Source organism: Delphinus delphis, chromosome 1, assembly GCF_949987515.2.
Source record: "Delphinus delphis chromosome 1, mDelDel1.2, whole genome shotgun sequence".
In the NCBI taxonomy this organism is placed as follows: Eukaryota; Metazoa; Chordata; class Mammalia; order Artiodactyla; family Delphinidae; genus Delphinus; species Delphinus delphis.
This window is the reverse complement of record NC_082683.1, coordinates 164219290-164238953: the sequence shown is the minus strand read 5'-3', so window position 1 is coordinate 164238953 and position 19664 is coordinate 164219290. Positions and strand designations below refer to the sequence as shown.

The window sequence follows — 19664 nt, the reverse complement described above, 5'->3', positions numbered from 1 at the left end:
ACCACACTGATCGGGTTATAGTCCTGGAGCCAGCACCTACCAGCTGTGACCCTGGGCAAGTGACTTAATCTCTGAAGACACCACTTTCTTTCTTGTTAAGATAGGGATAATTCATAGGACTGCAGTGATGAGATGATGAAATGTAAAGCCCAAAGTGCTTGATAAATTTTAGCCATTATGACTCATGAAACTAGCTTTTAGTGGGCTTAAAAAAATTTCACAGTTGGAAAAAGTTTCACATTGCTCTTATTGCACAATTAGATACAAATATTTGATAATCATATCTACTCATTTCTCCTTCATTCTCACCTCCATCCTGCTAGGGACCATGAGAATTCATAAATCCTATTTTAGAGTTTTTGACTATAGGTTTCAGGGAGTAGATGCCCTGACGATCTTGGCTTAGGCTTTGAGATTCTGTCCACATCCTCTGGAAATTTCACCCTTATAGTGTTGATCTTATACGGAACTCCTTTACCACCCAAGCATGGACTCTCAGTGGTGAAGCTGACCCTATTCATTGGTAGTTTTCACTTGCTTTACTTTGGTTCTGTGGGGCACCTACTTGTTTCACACAAATATTATAAAGTTGGGTAGTTATTTGTTGATAGTCATTTATTTATGAAGTATAAAATATCGAATTATTGACAAAGCATAATTTGTCCCCTAATTTTCTGACAGATGGTTTGAAATTGGTAGGAATATAAGCCAATGGGGAAAACGTGTGGTTTGCCACCTTAATATCGGACTTGCTCTGAAGTTAAGGAGCCTTCATGGAACTCAAATACTAGTTATCTGAACAGTAAATGTATATGAGCCAAGACAGTTTTCAAGAAGCACTTACTCCACCAGTTACCACAACATATTAGAAAGCTCAGCTGATATTCCAAGAAAGTTGTTCTTGGCTTCTGAGCAAAGCTTTCCAATGGGCTTCCTGTATGACCCTGGGACACTATTTCTCCACTGTCCAGCTACCTACTGCTGCATTCTGGTTTCCAAGAGAAAGGAGAGGGACACAGTAGTTCTAGAACATGTCTTAGATTGCTGTGCAAGGCAAACAAGCAAAACCAACAAAGCTAGAATCCTTTAAAGTTAGGCCAGTGCCAGCTAAAAGCAACCAGGCCCCTCCTACCCTCTCTGACCCAAATGAGTCCTCCAGAGTCAAAGGTAGCTCTCTACCAGAGGTCACTTAACCCCACACTGCCATGTCTTACTACCAAAAGAGAAAGAGGAGGAGTTCTTTTCTAAATCCTCTCTGTTTCCTCAACAGAACTCATCACCAATATGTTCTTCATGGTGGTAAACCTAACATAGATCATTTGCATCTAAAAGAATACACACGTTCATTTAACAGTCCCACAAGTTATATTTCATTACACAATTATCAGAGGCAAATTATCTGCAAACAGCAATAACTGCTGTAGAGCTATATGCTCTGATTAAACAAATATATTTTTATTTGAAGATTATTCCTTAATAAATGTTACATTTAACAGTACAAAAAAAAGGAAAAATATATTTACAAAGAGCAAAGGCAATGAGACTGTTTCTTCAGCTATAACCGATAGTAAAAGAAAATATAACTTTTTCATAGCCAAATAAGCTACCTTCTTAAAATATCAAATAAATAAATACATTTAAAGCTATCAACTGAGTTACTACTCTGTAGCTACTAATCTGAAGTAACTAAAATTCAGTATCAGAGTCCTGGATTTACAATGCTGTATTTTTTCACTGATTTCTTTATCTGCTTAATTTTCTTCTTTAAGACTTGATGATCTTGTTTTGAAATATTCCGAAAATATCTACAACCTAAGAAACAAAACAAGGCAAAATAAAAAGTTTTAATACTTATCATCAAATTCTTCAAGTATATTTCTACATTTTAAAAATTTTGCTTCAACTCTGGCATACTGATGATTCTAAAAGTAGAAGGATTTGTATTATCTACACTGATATGTCTAAGCCCATTCTCAGAGCTGTCACCAATGAAATGTACTGCTTCCTACATACAAAAATATTTCTGATGCATCATAATTAAAGCATATACTTTAGCTTGTTTTCTACCTTCCCTCCTAAACCTTAGTTAAGGTGATATGCATATTATATATATTCATATATTAAATGAGCCTTCTCCAGAAGCAAACTACTAGAGCTTCCTTCTCAATGATAAGTTGGTAAAAGAGCCAAAGATGCATTTATGACAATAAGGAAGTTGTCTGTAGAAAACCCTGATGTGAAGAATTAGAATAAACAAATCATAGGTTAGAAGAAATCAAAAATTTAATCTAGTCATTCCCGCCATCTAGCAGGCAGCTGGATGGTGATCATGCAGATATGCCAAAGGTGCCAAAGGTGCTCATCAGAAGTTCTACCTGCTTTTCGTAGTCTTACAATGCTAAGAGGATCACTAGTTAAGTATTTCAGAGACATGAATCAAATTCCTGTAAGAAAAACATAAACTGGATATTATAAGAGATTTTCTCTATTTAATAAATGAGACCATAAAAAACATAGGAAAAATTAATTTTATTACAGTCTCAGTTTGTATTTATTCATATTCTCTGGGAACTTGCTAGAATATATATTGTACCTAGAGTAACAATTTTTTTTTTTTTTTTTTTTTTTTTTTTTTGCGGTACGTGGGCCTCTCACTGTTGCGGCCTCTCCCACTGCGGAGCACAGGCTCCGGACGCGCAGGCTCAGTGGCCATGGCTCACGGGCCCAGCCGCTCTGTGGCATGTGGGATCCTCCCGGACCGGGGCACGAACCATGTCCCCTGCATCGGCAGGTGGACTCTCAACCACTGCGCCACCAGGGAAGCCCTAGAGCAACAATTTTATTATCCCTGAAAATAGTAAGGTGAGAACTGCTAATATTTTATTAGCTGGGAAGCAGTGGTGTGTGTGGTGTTATATAATAATTTGTGTTTCTAAACACATCTACCACTTTAGCAAAAACAAAATACTTTGTACACAGATTTCTGCTTCAGTCTAGAATACAGAAAACTGGAAAAAACTCTGCTACCAATCTAACACAGAGAAAAAGCCAAATAAACTACAATTCCTAACTTCAAGCCCACCAAGCTAAAGTCACAGGGCAGCCAAGCAGCCTGAACTGTTGGGAGGAAAGGCCCCTCCAAGGAGAAATGGGCCTGGTTCACCTTGAGCAGAGCATGGGAGGAAGGGCAGCCACCGTACCCTACTCCAAGCTCAAAGCAAAGGGAGGCCATGACTAAAATTCGAATCCCAGGATGTACTGAGGGTAACCAGATCAAGTACAAAACCCAGCACAACTCCCAATAGACTGACTCAACCCCCATACTAACACCCTGAAAGAAGAAAAGGTGAGTCCATTCTCAGACATTTTATGCCTGATATTTGCAGGATACCTCAGAATGTATAAAGCACTTTGATGTGATGTTTGTGTGATGCTTAACAATCCTGTAAGCAAATAGGGCAGGTGTTACACTGCCCATCTCAAACAGAAGGATCCCAAAGGTTAACTGCTTGACCTAAGTGACATGGCAAGTAAGGGACAGAATTGGAAGTTAACCCAGGTCTCCCAACCCAACTCAAACACAGGTACCTTTTGATATCTGTACCAGGAACCTCTACACTCATAAAGTAGAAAGTCACAGTCCAAATCACATTTGTTTCTTGTCATCAGTACATCAGAGAGAAATATTAAAAACTACTTTCATGTTTGCTAATCCTTTTCCTCCCATAAAATCAGTATTTTACTAATCTAAGTAACCATCTGAAACATTAACTGAGAATACTAATTCCAAATCAATACAAATTATACCTAAACCGACCTGAAGAATCTCTTTAGGATACTTTAAACTCTCTGGCCACATAGTGCTTACTCATGGCCACTGTGAGGTCACTTTCTTCACCTCTGGACACGTTCTGTGGCAGTCTCATTTCAGTACTGGCTACCTTTCTATATTTCAGTGGTACAAAGCAGGTAAGAGTTTTAACAGTCAAGATATTCCCCAAAGAAAAGACCAATTTCCCTTTCTTTTAAGAGGACTTTTAAGTAAGTTAATAGGAGGTATTTTTTTTTTCTTTTCTGAAGGGAAGAAAATGTCTCATCCTTACAGCAACAGGTAAGTAAATATAAATAACATAAAGCTGTCATAAAAAAATGAGGTCAATAAAGAATATTTTTCTATGTCTAATATAGTAGATAATCTCAGTAAACTTTCTCTACAGCACAGCCAAATGGTCATTTGCTGTGAAAACGGTGCATCCTTTATCTTAATGGCCCCTAAAGATACTCAAGTTAGAGCATAAAAACCAATGACGATCAACAATGTGAAATCACTGTTTCTAATCCATGGAAATTCCCTACAAGCAGATCACCTGGCCCGAATTCAGTATTCATTTTTCCACTCAGCAGTTATTTTTCCATCATATAATACCCTTAGATACTGTTTAGGTAAACTCTAATATGAATGAATGGTCACACTTTGTAATTTCAAAATCACCTGAAAGCTATGGCTAGATTAAAAAGAAAACAAAACATGTACCTTTTCCTAACAATAAGCCAGCTACCAAAGCTTTCTCACAAGCTAAAGCTTTATCTTCCTTCCAATCACTTTTTGCCCGAAAGTAGCTGAAGTGAAAGCTTGGCCACCAGTTTTTCCTGGAGTTCCACTCTTCTTGAACCCAGGCAAGATGCCTCCTGGAAAAGAAAAGTGTCAAAAGGGAAGGTCAGTGATGGAGACAGACCTATAGTGTCAGAATCTGAACTTAAGTAGGGTCTGTGGAAAGATGACAAGGAAGATGTTTCCAAACTAGCTTCCAAGTATAGCCATGGCATAGCACACGCATGAAAGCAAATCCTTTTTTGTCCTCTTTGATCTCCACGTCCCATTTTCCATTTAATGAAAGAGCCAGTTCAGTACAGCACAGCAGTTAACAGCATAGACTCTAAGGTCAAAATCTCAGATTCAAATCCCAGATCTTCCATCTACTATCTATGTGATCTTCGGCACGTTGCTTAATCTTTCTGAGCCTCAATTTCCTTGAGGATATTAATGGTGCCCCTCTCACAGCACTGTTATTAGGATTAAACTGGTCCATAGTATAGCAAGTGTCATATAAAGCTCTTTGCATGCTGTCTGGTACAAAGTACATTTTCAACAAATGTTAGCTATTGTTATTTATTCCTTAAAAGTTACTTTAAAACCTTACTCTAAAATTATATGCTACAAAGAATTACTATCCAAATTGAGATGGCATTATTCCACAAACACAGGAACACATAGGTTTGACAGTTGAACCCAGGCACTGCTAAGTATTCCTCAATAATTTAATAGAGCAAAGACTTATTTAGTACCTATTTGCCCCTGTGGCAAAACTTCTAGAGGTTTAAAAAGTGAGCAGCACATTTCTCTGCCTTCAAGAACCTTGGGGTTAGTAAGGGTTTGTACAGTGCTTTAGATTTGGAAAGTGGTTTACAGGGAGTACATCAACATATCACACCAAAAATACTTCCTAATCAAGACTGTTCTAAGGTCAAGTCAGGTCTGAAACCTGAAGCAAGTTCCCACTGATAATGAATTTCCTAAGCAACTAAAATGGATATAATAAATCAATGAAATTTAATTTTTGTGATATCTTTTATTCTCTCACACACAAGGTAAAAATGACAAGGGCCACTCCTTTTCTTTTACTCAAAATGTGGCACTGATGATTATTTTGATCAGAGGGATAGCTTTAGATACCCAGCTCACAAGGGACTTAATAAATATTTGCTGAATGAATAACCGTGACGATTTTATGAGGTTCTAAAAAAACCCACTGAAAATGACTGAGAACTGTTGGGAGAAAAGCTGCTTCCCATGTGATCTTACAAGTTGATGACACAAACAGCTTTACAAAGAATCTAGTGAAGAGTGGAGGTGACCCCTTCTGGTCCCTATTTCCAATTAGAAAGCACAAACTTAGCTCTTAGCAGAGTAGTGGTAAGGGCTATTACCCATTTTGATAGCACAAAAAATCTGGATAGAATTTTTGTATGTTTTACTTGTGACTTCCTATTTCCTGTTCTTCTGACGTACTCAGAAGAAAACAGCTGAAGACACAGTTCAAGATACCCAAAAACATAAACAAAGAACTGTATTAGCTAAAATATTATAAAACATTATTTATGCTGATCCAGTAATAAACACTGTATGTTTCTTACTTACCCCATTAAAGTCTGTCTGAGATATTTTGCCAAATATTTCCAAGCAGTTATATTTTTAGTGCATCCAGCAAAATCTAAGACTCCAAATAATACCTCCAACCCCAGTTTATGGTGTTCTTTGTTTTCTGCAATGGTCACAACAGTTAGAGTTTACAGAAAGCACTGAAGAGCACAAAGCTAAAAGATTATATTCCACTGATAAAGTATCACTGAATCATAAGCCTTCTAAGTTAACAGTTTAAAACAATTCATTATGATCATACTCTCCTGTGATGAATCTGAAGAATTTGATAATTTAGTCCACATTAATGAAGGCAGGGTGGTGAGTCTGACCTCTATATGGGTTTATACTACTGAGAACATTACTTAAGGTACCGGCCCTATTTGGGCATTTTATATATGTTCTCTTCTATTACGAGAAGAACCGAGGTAGTCCCAGTACCTACTGGACTTAGCAAGCAGATTTCCTATGAAGAATTATGTTCTTTTCTATACTGAGGTGAATCCCAGTAAAGATTAAGATGAGCTGAATCATATAAATTGAAGCCGTTTTTCTTTTGCAACCATTGCCTAAATTCTATAGCAGAGGTTAGCACACTTTTTCTGTAAAGGGCCAGACACATTTAAGTTTTGCAAGCCTTACAGGCTGTCATAACTACTCAACACTACTGTCATAGGGCAAAAGCAGCCATAGACTGCTTTTATATTTTTGTATATAAATAAATGGACATGGCTGTGCTCCAAAAGAACTTGATTTATGGAAACAGGCAAGAGGGAACTTCCCTGGTGGTGCAGTGATTAAGAATTCGCCTGCCAATGCAGGGGACACAGGTGCTACCCCTGTTCCAGGAAGATCACACATGCCACGGAGCAACTAAACCTGTGCACCAAAACTACTGAGCCTGCGCTCTAGAGCCTGTGCACCACAACTACTGAAGCCCGTGCACCTAGAGCCCATGCTCCGCAACAAGAGAAGCCACCACAATGAGAAGCCCACGCACTGCAACCAAGAGTAGTCCCTACTTGCCATAACTAGAGAAGGCCCAGGTGCAGCAACGAAGACCCAATGCAGAAAGAAAGAAAGAAAAGAAAGGAAGGAAGCAAGGAAGAAAGATAGAAATATTAAAAAAAAAAAAACAGGCAAGAGGTGGTTCTGGCCCATAGCCACAGTATGCTGAGCCCCAGTCTACAGCTTGTCTGCACAAAGAGATTTAAAACAAACTACTTACCTGATTTTCTCAGTAATCTATGGAATTCTAGCATCAGTTTATGAGATGGTACAATCTGATACAAAATCTGGAAGAAAAGATAATCTTGTAATTTTTACACATTCGAAAGGCGTTTCTCTAATTTCAGCTTACTTTCAAATAAAGTTCTTACTATCTAATATGCCCTTGGTAAAGGAATCAAGGATTTAAAAGATACTTTGCTTTTTTTTTTTCTTGCGGTACGCGGGCCTCTCACTGTTGTGGCCTCTCCCGTTGCGGAGCACAGGCTCCAGACGCGCAGGCTCAGCGGCCATGGCTCACGGGCCCAGCCGCTACACAGCATGTGAGATCTTCCCTGACCGGGGCACGCACCCGTGTCCCCTGCATTGGCAGGCGGACTCTCAACCACTGCGCCACCAGGGAAGCCCAAAAGATACTTTGCTTTTATCCAGTTCAATTATGGTATAGAAAGGTGTTCTACGTAAAGCTATTTAAAAAAAAAAATCCCTCCTAATAACAAGATAGTTGGTTGGGAGGGTGGGGGGATGTGGATAGATGGAGACATTTTATTTTCTCTATACTTATACTGTTTACCACACTTAAAAACTTAATTTCTTTTCAGTAGCCAGGACTGAGGAAAAAAATAAAAAGAGAATCAATATCACATAGGAAAAATATTTAATATTTATTGATCACAAAAGGTCACAGAATATACAAAACAAAACCCAAAAAAGGCAAGGCTAGTTATTTTGGAAGATTGTGTTCAGGAACACAGTACATTAAGAGTATTCAAGTCAATATTTTTACAATCTTTTTACACAATAGGGACAAGTTAAAGGTTTTTCTTTCTAAAAATAGGATGGACAATTTTTATGAATATGCAAAAAATAGGACTGAAAGTATATTTCTCACTTAAACACATTTAATATTAGAGATGAATTTATTCTGTCTGCTGCTGAGGTAATTTAACCTTACACTGAAATAATTTCCCACAAAATGAAAAGTAAATTTGTTAATTTCTCTTAATAGTTTTTAAATTAGAGATCAAACAACATGATCAATATACCAATATCAGAGAGTATTATTAAAACTCAGTTTTTACAAAATCACATTTTCTTTTTTGATTTAGGGAATTTTGTATATGGTTCAATTCACTTAGATTTTTAAAAAATATTTTATTGAAATATAACATATATACTAGAAAGGTACACAAATCATGAGTGTGCCATTCAATAAACTTTCACAAGTTATACACACTCACATAATCAGCACCCAGATCAAAAGATAGAACACTATCAGAACTCTGGAAATCTTTCATCAGTTTTGTAAAATTCTTAGCCATTGACTCATTATTGTCTTTGCCTGTTTGTTTGCCTTTGAATCCCATTCTCTCTCCTTTCCCTGGGCTCCAATTACAAGTAGTTCAGACCTTTCACCAAGTCCTTTGTACACTCTTTTCTTTACTTTTTATCCTTTTTGCTCTTCCTTCTTTAGCCTGATTTTCTACACAGTTCATTAATTCTCTCTTCTGCTATGTTCAATCTATTTAAACCCATTTATTGAGTTAATTTCAAATACTGTATTTTTCAAAAGGAAAACCAGAATTTCTCTAAATCTATCTTGTCTTGAAGATAAGTGTTGAATACAGTTATTTTCTATTCCATTTTTTTGAAGTCTTTTCAGAACACCATTAATGAATGACAACCTGAGTGAAGTTCAGCATCTTGCTTTTGTTGTAACTGTCCTTAGTATTTTCTTGCACAAATGGGTAAAGAGAAATCTTGAAGAGTAAAATTAAAATAGCAACTTTAAAAGTATATTACGCAGTTTGCAAGTAAGACTGTGGTACTGATATTAAGATAGACATATAAATCAATGGAACAGAATTCAGTGTCCAGAAATAAACCATATATATCCATGATCAATTGATTTTGACAATGGTGCCAAGACAATTCAATGGGAGTAAGAAAATTCCTTTCAACAAACAGTGCTGGGACAACTGGATATCCACATGGCAAAAGAATGAAACTAGACCACTACATCACACCACATACAGATATTAACTCAAAATGGATCAAAGACCTAAAGGTAAAAACTAAAATTATAAAACTGTGAAGAAAACCTAGGTGTAAACATGTGTTACCTTAGATTAGGCAATAGTTTCGTAGATATGACACAACTAAAGCACAAGCAACCAAAGGAAGAACAGTAAATTGGACTTTATCAAAATGAATCATTTTTGTGCTTCAAAGAACACTATTAAGGGAACTCCCTGGTGGTCCAGTGGTTAGGACTCGGCACTTTCACTGCCGAGGGCCTGGGTTCAATCCCTCGTGGGGGAACTAAAATCCCACAAGCCGCACCACTCAGCCAAAAAAAACCCATTATGAAGAAAGATAAAGATAACCCACAAAAAGGGAGAAAACAGAAAATAGTTGCAGATCATATACCTGATAAGGGTCTAGTACCCAGAAGGGTCTAGTACCCAGTTCTTTATATATATAAAGAACTCTTACATGTCAACAACAAAAAGGTAAGCAACCCAATTAAACAATGGGCAAAGGAATATTTCTCCAAAGAACATAAACGAATCGCCCATTAGCACATGAAAAGTTGGTCAACATCATTAGTCATTAGGGAAATGCAAATCAAAAACACAATAAGATACTACTTCCCATCTACTAGGATGGCCATAATAATAATACAGTAACAAATATGAGCAAGGATGTGGAGTAATTAGAACCCTCATACATTGCTGGGGAGAACGTAAAGTTGTGCAGCTCCTTGGCAAAACAGCTTGGCAATTCCTCACAAAGTGAAACATAAAGTTAGCATATTCTGGTGATTCAGCTTCAAGGTATGTATACCCAAGAGAATTGAAAACGTATGTCCCACAAAAAGTTTTACACAAAAGTTAACAGAAGTATTATTCATAATAGCTGAAAAGTAAAAACAACCCAAATGTCTATCAATTGGTTAATGGATAAACAAATGTTGTATATTCATACAGTGGAATAATATTGAGACATAAAAAGGAATGAAGTACTGACACATGCTACAACATGGATGAACTTAAAAATATGCTAAGTGAAAGAAACCATTCACAAAAGGCCACATATTGTATGACTCCATTTATATGAAATGTCCAGAATAGACAAATCTATAGAGACAGAAAACAGATTAGTGGTTACCTAGGGTTTGGGTGGAGAGGGTAGGTGTGGGCTAATGGGCACAGTATTTCTTTGGGGGGGTCATTAAATGTTCTATAATAGATTATGATAATGGTTGCACAACACTGTACATATACTAAAAAAATTGGATTGTGCATTTAAAACAGTGAATTTTATGTTATGTAAATTCAATCTCAAAAAAGCTGTTAAGAAAATGTAAAGTGCCTTGAATCAAGAATAAACCAGATTTTCTTTAAAAACATTTTTTTAAGTATTATGCAGTAAAACAAAGCCTGTTGAAAACTTTATAAAATGTACAGTTTCCACATCTGAAGGTTTGATAATGTCAATTTTGATGACTATACAAGTACAGATTAGAGCTAATTGGCTTTTTAAAAGGAAGACTGGTAGAAAAGGATTTTTCTCAGTCATTTGTATAGGCTGAAAAGGACCTTTCTTTTTCCTCTAAAATATGATTAGAAACTGACCATGAAATATATAAAGAACTCCTAAATTCAATAACAAAAAACTGAAACACCTAGTTCAAAAAAGGGATGTAAACAGACATTTCTCCAAAGAAGGTACACAAATAACCACTAAGCACATGAAAAGATGCTCAACGTCACTACCCTCAGGAAAATGCAAATCAAAATAAAAATGAGATACCGCTTCGTACACCTCAGGAGATCTATTATCAACTTCTTAAAAAAGAAAAGTAACGAAGTGTTGGTGAGGATGTGGAGAAATTTAAACCCTCATGCACGGCTGGTGGGAATGTAAAATGGTACAGCTGCTATGGAGACAGCTTGATGGTTCCTCAAAAGGTTAAACAAAGAAGTATCATATGATCCAGCAATTCCACTCCTAGGTATATACTTAAAATAACTGAAAGCAGGGACTCAGACACATACTGTACACCAATGCTCATAGTGGAGTCATCCACAAGAGCCAAAAACTGAAAACAACCCAAATGTCTACCAAGAGATGAATGGATAAATAAAATGTGGAATATATTTGTATAATATATATATATATAATAGAATACTATTCAGGCTTAAAAAGGAAGGAAATTCTGATACATGTTATAACATGGATGAATCTTGAAAACATTATGAAATAAGCAAGACATAAAAGGACAAATACTGTATGATTCCACTTAGATGAGGTTCCTAGAACAAGCAAATTTATAAAGAGACAGAAAGTAGAATAGAGGTTGCTGTATGCCTGAAACTAACACAGTATTGTAAATCGATTATACTTCAATATATTTTTTAAAAAAAGTAGAATAGAGGTTACTAGGGGTTGGGGGAGCCTATTGTTTAATGGATACAGAGTTTCTGTTTGTGATGATGAAAAAGTTCAGGAAGTAGACAGTGGTGATGGTTGCACAAAATTGTGCATGTACTTAATGGTAATGCCATTAAAATGTGCACTTGAGGGACTTCCCTGGTGGTTCAGTGGTTCAGACTTCAAGCTTCCAATGCAGGGGGCACAGGTTCAATTCCTGATCAGGGAACTAAGATCCCAGATGCCAAATAGCGCGGCCAAAAAAAAAGAAAAAATGTGCACTTGAAAATGGTTAAAATGGTAAATTTCATATTACATATATTTTACCACAATAAAAAAAAATTTTAAGGAATACCATATACAGTAACAATCCCAAACTTGAAAGACTTAGGGGTAAATTTAACAAAATATATATACTAAAAACTACAAAACATTTCAGAGAGAAATAAAATACCTAAATTAATGGACAGACATACCATGTTCACAGTTTGGAAATCTCAGTATTACTAAGATGTCTATTCTCTCAAAATTGATCTACAGATTCAAAATCCCAACAAGATATTTTTTGTAGCAACTGACAAACTGATTTTAAAATGTACATGAAAAGTCAAAAGACCTAGAGAAGCTAAAAGTAATTTTGAAAAAGGACAAATTTGTATGACTTTCATGACATGATTCCAAGACTCGCTGTAAAGCTACCATAGTCAGGATGTGTGGTATTGGTATACGAATGGAAATACACATCACTAGAACACAATAGAGTCTATATGCATGGTCAATTGATTTTCAACCAAGTTACCAATGTAATTCAACAGGTAAAGGATAGTCTTTTCAACGACCCTTACCTCACACTACACAAAAAAATTAGCTCAAAACCTGTCCCAGACCTAAACATAAAACTGTAACACTTCTCAAAAAAAAAACACAGAAGAGAATCTTCATTATCTTGGAGTAGGCAAAGATTTCTTAGACAAAAAATACTAACTGTAAATGAAAAATGAGTAACTTGTACTTAATCAAAATTAGAAATTTCTGCTCTTTGAAAGATACTGCAAAGAAAACAAAAAGGCAAGCCACAGACTGGGAGAACATATTTACCATCCATATACCTGACAAAGGACTTGTACCCAGATTATATAAAAAAAACAATAAGACAAATCAATAAGACAAATAAGAGAAACTGAACTTTCATACTTTGATGGTGGGAATGTCAACGGTATAGTCTCCTCAGAAAACAGTTGGGCAGTTTCTTAAGTTAAACATATACCTTCCAGCAATTCCACTCTTAGGTAACTACCAAAGAAAAATGAAAATATATGTGCACACAAAAACTTGTACATGAATGTTCACAGTGGTATTCATAATAGCCAAAGAGTGAAAATAACCCAAATGTCCATCAAGAAGTGAATGTATAAAAATGGAATAATACTCAGCAGTAATAAGGAACAAATTACTGATACAATAATATGGATAAATCTCAAAAACATTCTACTGAGCAAGAAAATCCAGACCTAAAGAAAAAAAAAAAAGAGTACATACTGTCAGATTTCATTTATATGAAATTCTAGAAGAGATAAAACTAATCTATAGTGACAGAAAACAGATCAGTGACTGCCTGGGGCCAAGAGTACATGGGTGGCTTGGCTGCAAAGGGAAATGAGGGACTTTCTAGGGTGATGGAAATGTTCAATATCTTAATTATTATGGTGTTACATGGATGCATATATTTGTAAAAATGCATCCCAGTGTACATTTAAAATATCTGTTTTATTGTATGTAAGTTAAATTTCAATAAAGATGATTTCCTAAAAAAAAGCAATGCAGAACTTTCCAACCAGGGTGACAAAACAGTTTCTGAAATATTGATCCTCTCCCCTCCGTCTCACTTGGGCAGAAGATGGGGGAATGGTAGTGATGGGGGGTCTGCCGGGAGGCTGCAGCCTCCTGTCTTTACCTCAGTGTGCCATACATACACTGTCATTTTCTCTGGATGTTACAACATGAAAGTTGGGAAGCAGTGACCTAAGAATGTCTTAAAGTAGATCCCCAACCCTGTTCAAACACTGACATAAAAATTCTCTACCTTAAGCACACTTATCAGTTTCTCTCTTGGTGCCTTCTCTCTCTTTAAAAAGTTGTATAAGTAGATATGAGCGTTTGGATTTGATGGGAACTTTTCATCATAGGCGTAATTGGTAAGCACCTCTCGGGCTCCATCTTGATCCCCATAGAATTCCAGCATCTATATAAAATAAGTCATGATATCTTAGCTAAATTCTGTAAGATAGCTATATGAAATATCATGTACAACTTAACTTTATTGATGAGCACAAAAAAAGTCATACAACTGAAAAACAGCATTTACTATATAGGGAACAATAGTGATGCCAGTTTTTGCTTCCAACAGCATATGTTACAACCTCCATAGAACACAGAAGATCATAAAAAAGGCCTACATGGTTTCCCATTTTTCCCTTATCATATTTCGTTACTGAAAAATGCAGCAACTTCAACATAAGAAGTGTTCCTATGAGAAATAAAGTCTTCAAAGTAGGGCACATTAGGACCAAAAAAAGACCATACGATGCAACTAACCTCAGTGCCCTACATAACTTTAGCCACAAAAGGAGTGCATAAGGAATTATAATTCCTTTCCTTTCATTCCTTCCCGTCCTGACACAGGAATTTCCAGATTCACTAGCATACGGTTTCAGAGATTATCTTCGGACAGCATAATTATCACTTTAGCACTAATGAAACTTTCAAAAAGCAAGGGACTTCAGTATCCATGGATACTGAGGGACTACTGTATTTGGCCATGACACATTATCCAACGGTGAAAATAAACACAGTAACGTTTACAGTATATTGGTAAAATAAACAAAACTTATTCAGACCAAAAAGAAGCATCATATTCTTTTAATTTTTAAACAATTTTTTCCATTAGTTCCTTTCTGATCAATAAAGATTAAGCTTATAACAAAATGAAACTAATAAAACCTTATGAAAAGTTTACTTACCTCTACATAACTCTTCACAAAAGGGTCCCAAACTCCAGGGATCTGAATCAATGCACAAAGGTTTATAGATGTCTTCCAGCTGTGGTTGAGCATATTCTGGGACGCTGTGTTGTAAGCATAATCATCCTCATCTGTCCAAAGACAAAAGATTTTTTAAAGTATTCAGTACTGAGGACTTCTGCAGAATCAGTACTCAGTAACCTACCCACAAGAAAAGCTCAGACCCTGATGGCTTCACTAGTGAATTCTAACAATCACTTCAAGTATAGTACTAATTCATCACAAACTCTCCCCCTAAAAAAGGACAGAGAGAAAACACTTCGCAACTGATCTATGAGATCAGAATCACCCTGATACCAAAACCAGACAAAGACAACACAGGAAAATTACAGACCAATATCTCTTATAAGTATAGATGCAAAAATTCTCAACAAGATACTAGCAAACTGAATCTAGCAACACATAAAGTGGGACCTATTCCAGGAATGCAAGGTTGTTTAACATCTGAAATCAATTAATACAATATTCCAAATCAACAGAATAATGACAAAAACCTCATAACCATCTCAATTGTTGCAGAAAAAGCATTTGGCAAAATTCAATAACCTTTCATGATAGACACACTGAACACCTAGGAAAAGAAGGAAGTTCTTCAATCTGATAAAGGGCATCTTATGAAAAACCCACAACTAATATCAGAATTGATGGTGAATGACTGCATGCAAGAGAGAATGTCCTCTCTTGCAACTCCTATTCAACATTATAATGGAGGTTCTAGGCAGGGCAATTCAACAAGGAAACAATACAAACAATGTCCAGATTGGAAAGGAAGAAGTAAAACTATCTCTACTTGCAGATGACATGATCTTGTACATGGAAAATCCTAAGAATACATTAAAAACTTATTATAACTAATAAATGAGTTGAAAGTTGCATAATATAAAATCAACGCACAATAGTCAATTGTATATCTATACACCTGCAATGAACAATCCAAAAATGAAATTAGGAAAATAATGTCATTTACAATAGCATCAAAAACGATAAACTACTTAGGTATCAATTTTACAAAAGAGACATAAAATTATAGTCTGAAAAGTAGTATTGTTCAAGGAAATTAAAGAAGACCTAAATAAATGGAAAAGACATCCTGTGTTCATGGGTTGGAAGATTTATTAAATTAATCTGTAGCTTTAATGCAATTCTTATCAAAGTCCCAGCTGGCTTGTTTGCATAAATGACAAGCTGATCCTATAATCCATATGGAAATGCAAGGGACCAGGAATAGCCAAAACAATCTTTAAAAAGAAGAACAAATTTGGAGGATTCACACTGTGACCTCAAAAGTTACTATAAAGCTACAGTAATTAAGACTGTGATATGGGCATAAGTATGGATATATATAGATCAATGGAAGAAAATTTAGAGTCCACAAATAAAACTTCATATATGGGCAACTGATTTTTGATAAGGGTACCAAGACAATTCAGTGGGAAAATAATAGCCTTTTCAATAAATATGCTGGAACAACTGAATACCCACATGCAAGATAAAGTTGAACCCCTATTTACCTCACATGATATAAAAAAATTAACTCAAAATGAATTAGAAAACAACTGTAAAACTATATAACTCTCAGAAGAAAACATGTCTAAATCTTCGTGACCTTGGAGTAGGCAAAGGCTTCTTGGATGCGACAACAAAAGCACAAGCAACAAAAGAAAAAACAAACAACTTCATCAAAATTAAAACCTTTTGTGACTCAAAAAACACCTAAGAAAGTAAAAAAGATAACCCACAGAATAGAAAAAAAAACACTTCCAAATCCTACACCTATCTGAAAAGGGACTTGTACCTAGAATATATAAAGAACTCTTACAACTCAATAATAATAAGTAATTCAATTAAAATAGGAGAAAAGGATCTGAATGCAAATTTCTCCAAAGAAGATATACAAATGGCCCACAAGCACATGAAAAGATGCTCAACATTATTAGCCTCTAGGGAAATGCAAATCAAAACCACAAGATACTACTTCACACCCAGCAGGACAGCTATATCAAAGACAGATAATGGCAAGCGTTGGGAAGGACATGGAGAAATTAGTACCCTCCTCATACACTGTTGGTAGGAACGGAAAATGGCACAGCTGCTTTGGAAAGAAAACAGTCCAGAGGTCCCTCAAAAGTTCACAGCAACGTTATTCAAAATAGCCAAAAAGCGGAGAACAACCCAAATGTCCATCACCCGATAATGGATACATAAATGTGGTATATCTATACAATGGAATATTAATAAATAAAATAAATAAAAAGGAATGAAGTGCCATTACATGCTACAATGTGGGTGAACCTTTAAAAACATAAGGCTAAGTGAAAGAAGTCAGTAACAAAGAAGTCAGTCCTACATATTTTAGGACTCCATTGTATGAACTGTCCAGAATAGATAGATCTCTAGAGACAGAAAGTAGTTTAGTGGTTGCCTAGGACAGGAGGAACTGGGAAGAGTCGAGAGTTACTGCTAATGGCTACAGCGTTTCTTTCTGGGATGATAAAAGTGTTCTAAAATTGATTGTGGTAATGGATGCACAACTATGAATATTCCACAAACCACTGAATTTATACTTTAAGTGGGTGAATCATATTAAGAATCAGATCTCAATTCTTAATAAAGCTGTTGTTCTTAAAAAAACATGATTACCACACCCAATAAATTGGGTGACATGAAAACTCTGACAATAACAAATAATGAGGAGAAGACAGACAAAAGAAAGCCCAAATCAGACTACTAGTGGAATATAAATTGGTAACCACTTTGGAAAGAGTTCAGCCTATTATACAGTAAAGCTGAAGGCACACATACTCTGTGACAACAATTCTACTCCTAGAAATACACACATATGTGTATCACTACACATGCCCAAGAATTTCAAAGCAGCATTAATTATAATAGCCCCAAACTATTAACAACCTAAATGGCCATCAATATATAGAAGGAATAAATAAACTGCATGAATATCATACAATGTATGGTTTTACAACAATAAAAACGAACAAACTAGAGCTAATTCAACTATATGAACACATGTTAAATGCTGAACAAAATATGCAAGGCCCCAAAAGAATATATACAGTGTGAATCGAAATATGACACTGAGATATAGGCAAAACTAAATTACAGATACATACTTGAGTGGTAAAAGTATTTAAAGAAAACAAGAGAGTAATTACCCTTAAAGTCAGGACAGTCTTCTCGAGACACTGGGAGGAGGTGTGATTAGGCACACATGGGGAACTTTTAGGGGGTCAGCAATGTTGTGATCCTTAATCTGGGTGTAGTTACATGGATGTTTGCTTTATAATTATCCATGCTACCAGACATTTGTTTTACACACTGTTTCAGGATATATTTCACCATCTTAAAGGTTTAAAAAGAGAATCAGTCTTTCGAAAGCAACAGCTGATAGAAGCACAAAACACTTTTTGGTACCAGTGCCACTTTTTGGCCAAAAAAGTAGCCCCCACCCCCAAACAGGGATTGGTATTCTCTTCCCAGTGGGTCAATTGAATAAATATCAATATGAGCCTGGAAATGAAGTGGTAACAGGAAAGTAGGTATGAAATGATATTCAAAAAAGTGGTTAAGATCCCTGAGTAAGTACAAGTTAGGTATGGATTTACCATGGAAGGGGATTCCCAGCCACCAAGTGCATCAAAGCCAATGAGCACAGGCCACAGCAGCAAGGAAAAATCCCAAACCAGCTCTGAGCATACATTCACATGTTCCATTCTTATGAGTTGGTTATACAGAACTAGTCCTAACTTTTTTTTCTCATTAAACAGACACATGAGGTTAAAGACCATCTAAAGAGCGCCACATATTATCCCATCTTTATCTCTTGTTGCTACAGAAGAGTGTCAGCTGCAGAAGGTACTGAATTATCTATCCATGGGAGTGATGGTGTAAATGCCACATTCCAACTGCTTTAATCATCATATATTTGCTTGAGTTCTACTTAAAGTGTAAGAAGAAAAGTAAATACTGACTTTAAAACTTACCTAAATCAGTATCAGCAAGCCTTTACGGCAGGCATTATGGCAAGGTTAGCAAAAGAAACAGAGGACAGATATATGACCTCAAAAGACTGATGAGTCTAGACAGGGAGATACAACAAAAAACACACATGAAAAATCTTAGAATGACTAAAAAGCAAGAGGTGAAGAGTCAAATGATATAGGCTGAACATGCAGCTGATATGTTAGACTTAAGGTAAAAGAAGGCGGGGTCTAATGAGTCTTGAAGGGCAGATGGCATTCTAGAGGAGGAGAATGCACAAAGGCCTCACAATATTATCATGATGAAGACAGCATTTCAGAAGTGTCTTGGGGGAGATCAAAGATGGGAAACAGGGGCTTCCCTGGTGGTGCAGTGGTTGAGAGTCCACCTGCCAATGCAGGGGACATGGGTTCATGCCCCGGTTCGGGAAGGTCCCACATGCCGCGGAGCGGCTGGTCCCGTGAGCCATGGCCGCTGAGCCTGCACATCCGGAGCCTGTGCTCCGCAACGGGAGAGGCCACAACAGTGAGAGGCCCGCGTACCGCAAAAAAATAAAAAAAAAAAAGATGGGAAACAGGAAGGGAATTTTGAGATTAGTGAGCCCACATGCCCAGAGACCAAGGAAATACTATCACATAAGGACAGTAAGGAAACACTGCTTAACACAAATGACGTGATAAATGTCAGAACTGAGACTTGGGTGGAGGATGTGAAAATAGAAAGGA

General features: G+C 36.4%; 1 protein-coding gene across 4 annotated transcripts in view; it reads right to left on the bottom strand.

The window, feature by feature from the left end:
* Positions 1 to 304: 304 nt before the first annotated feature.
* The window catches only part of TAF1A (TATA-box binding protein associated factor, RNA polymerase I subunit A), a 35394-nt gene continuing 16034 nt past the window's right edge, over positions 305 to 19664 (bottom strand). For 3 of the 4 annotated variants that reach the window (XM_059998033.1, XM_059998041.1, XM_059998049.1), the window contains exons 6-11: positions 14884 to 15014; positions 13947 to 14105; positions 7428 to 7494; positions 6200 to 6323; positions 4535 to 4689; positions 310 to 1812 (exon numbers count right to left, since the gene is read on the bottom strand). In XM_059998033.1, the coding sequence (XP_059854016.1) occupies positions 1700 to 1812; positions 4535 to 4689; positions 6200 to 6323; positions 7428 to 7494; positions 13947 to 14105; positions 14884 to 15014 (749 nt within the window). In that variant the 3' untranslated portion in view covers positions 310 to 1699. Of the gene's footprint in view, positions 1813 to 4534; positions 4690 to 6199; positions 6324 to 7427; positions 7495 to 13946; positions 14106 to 14883; positions 15015 to 19664 lie in introns of all 4 variants that reach the window. The other variant, XM_059998058.2, reaches the window with a different exon arrangement.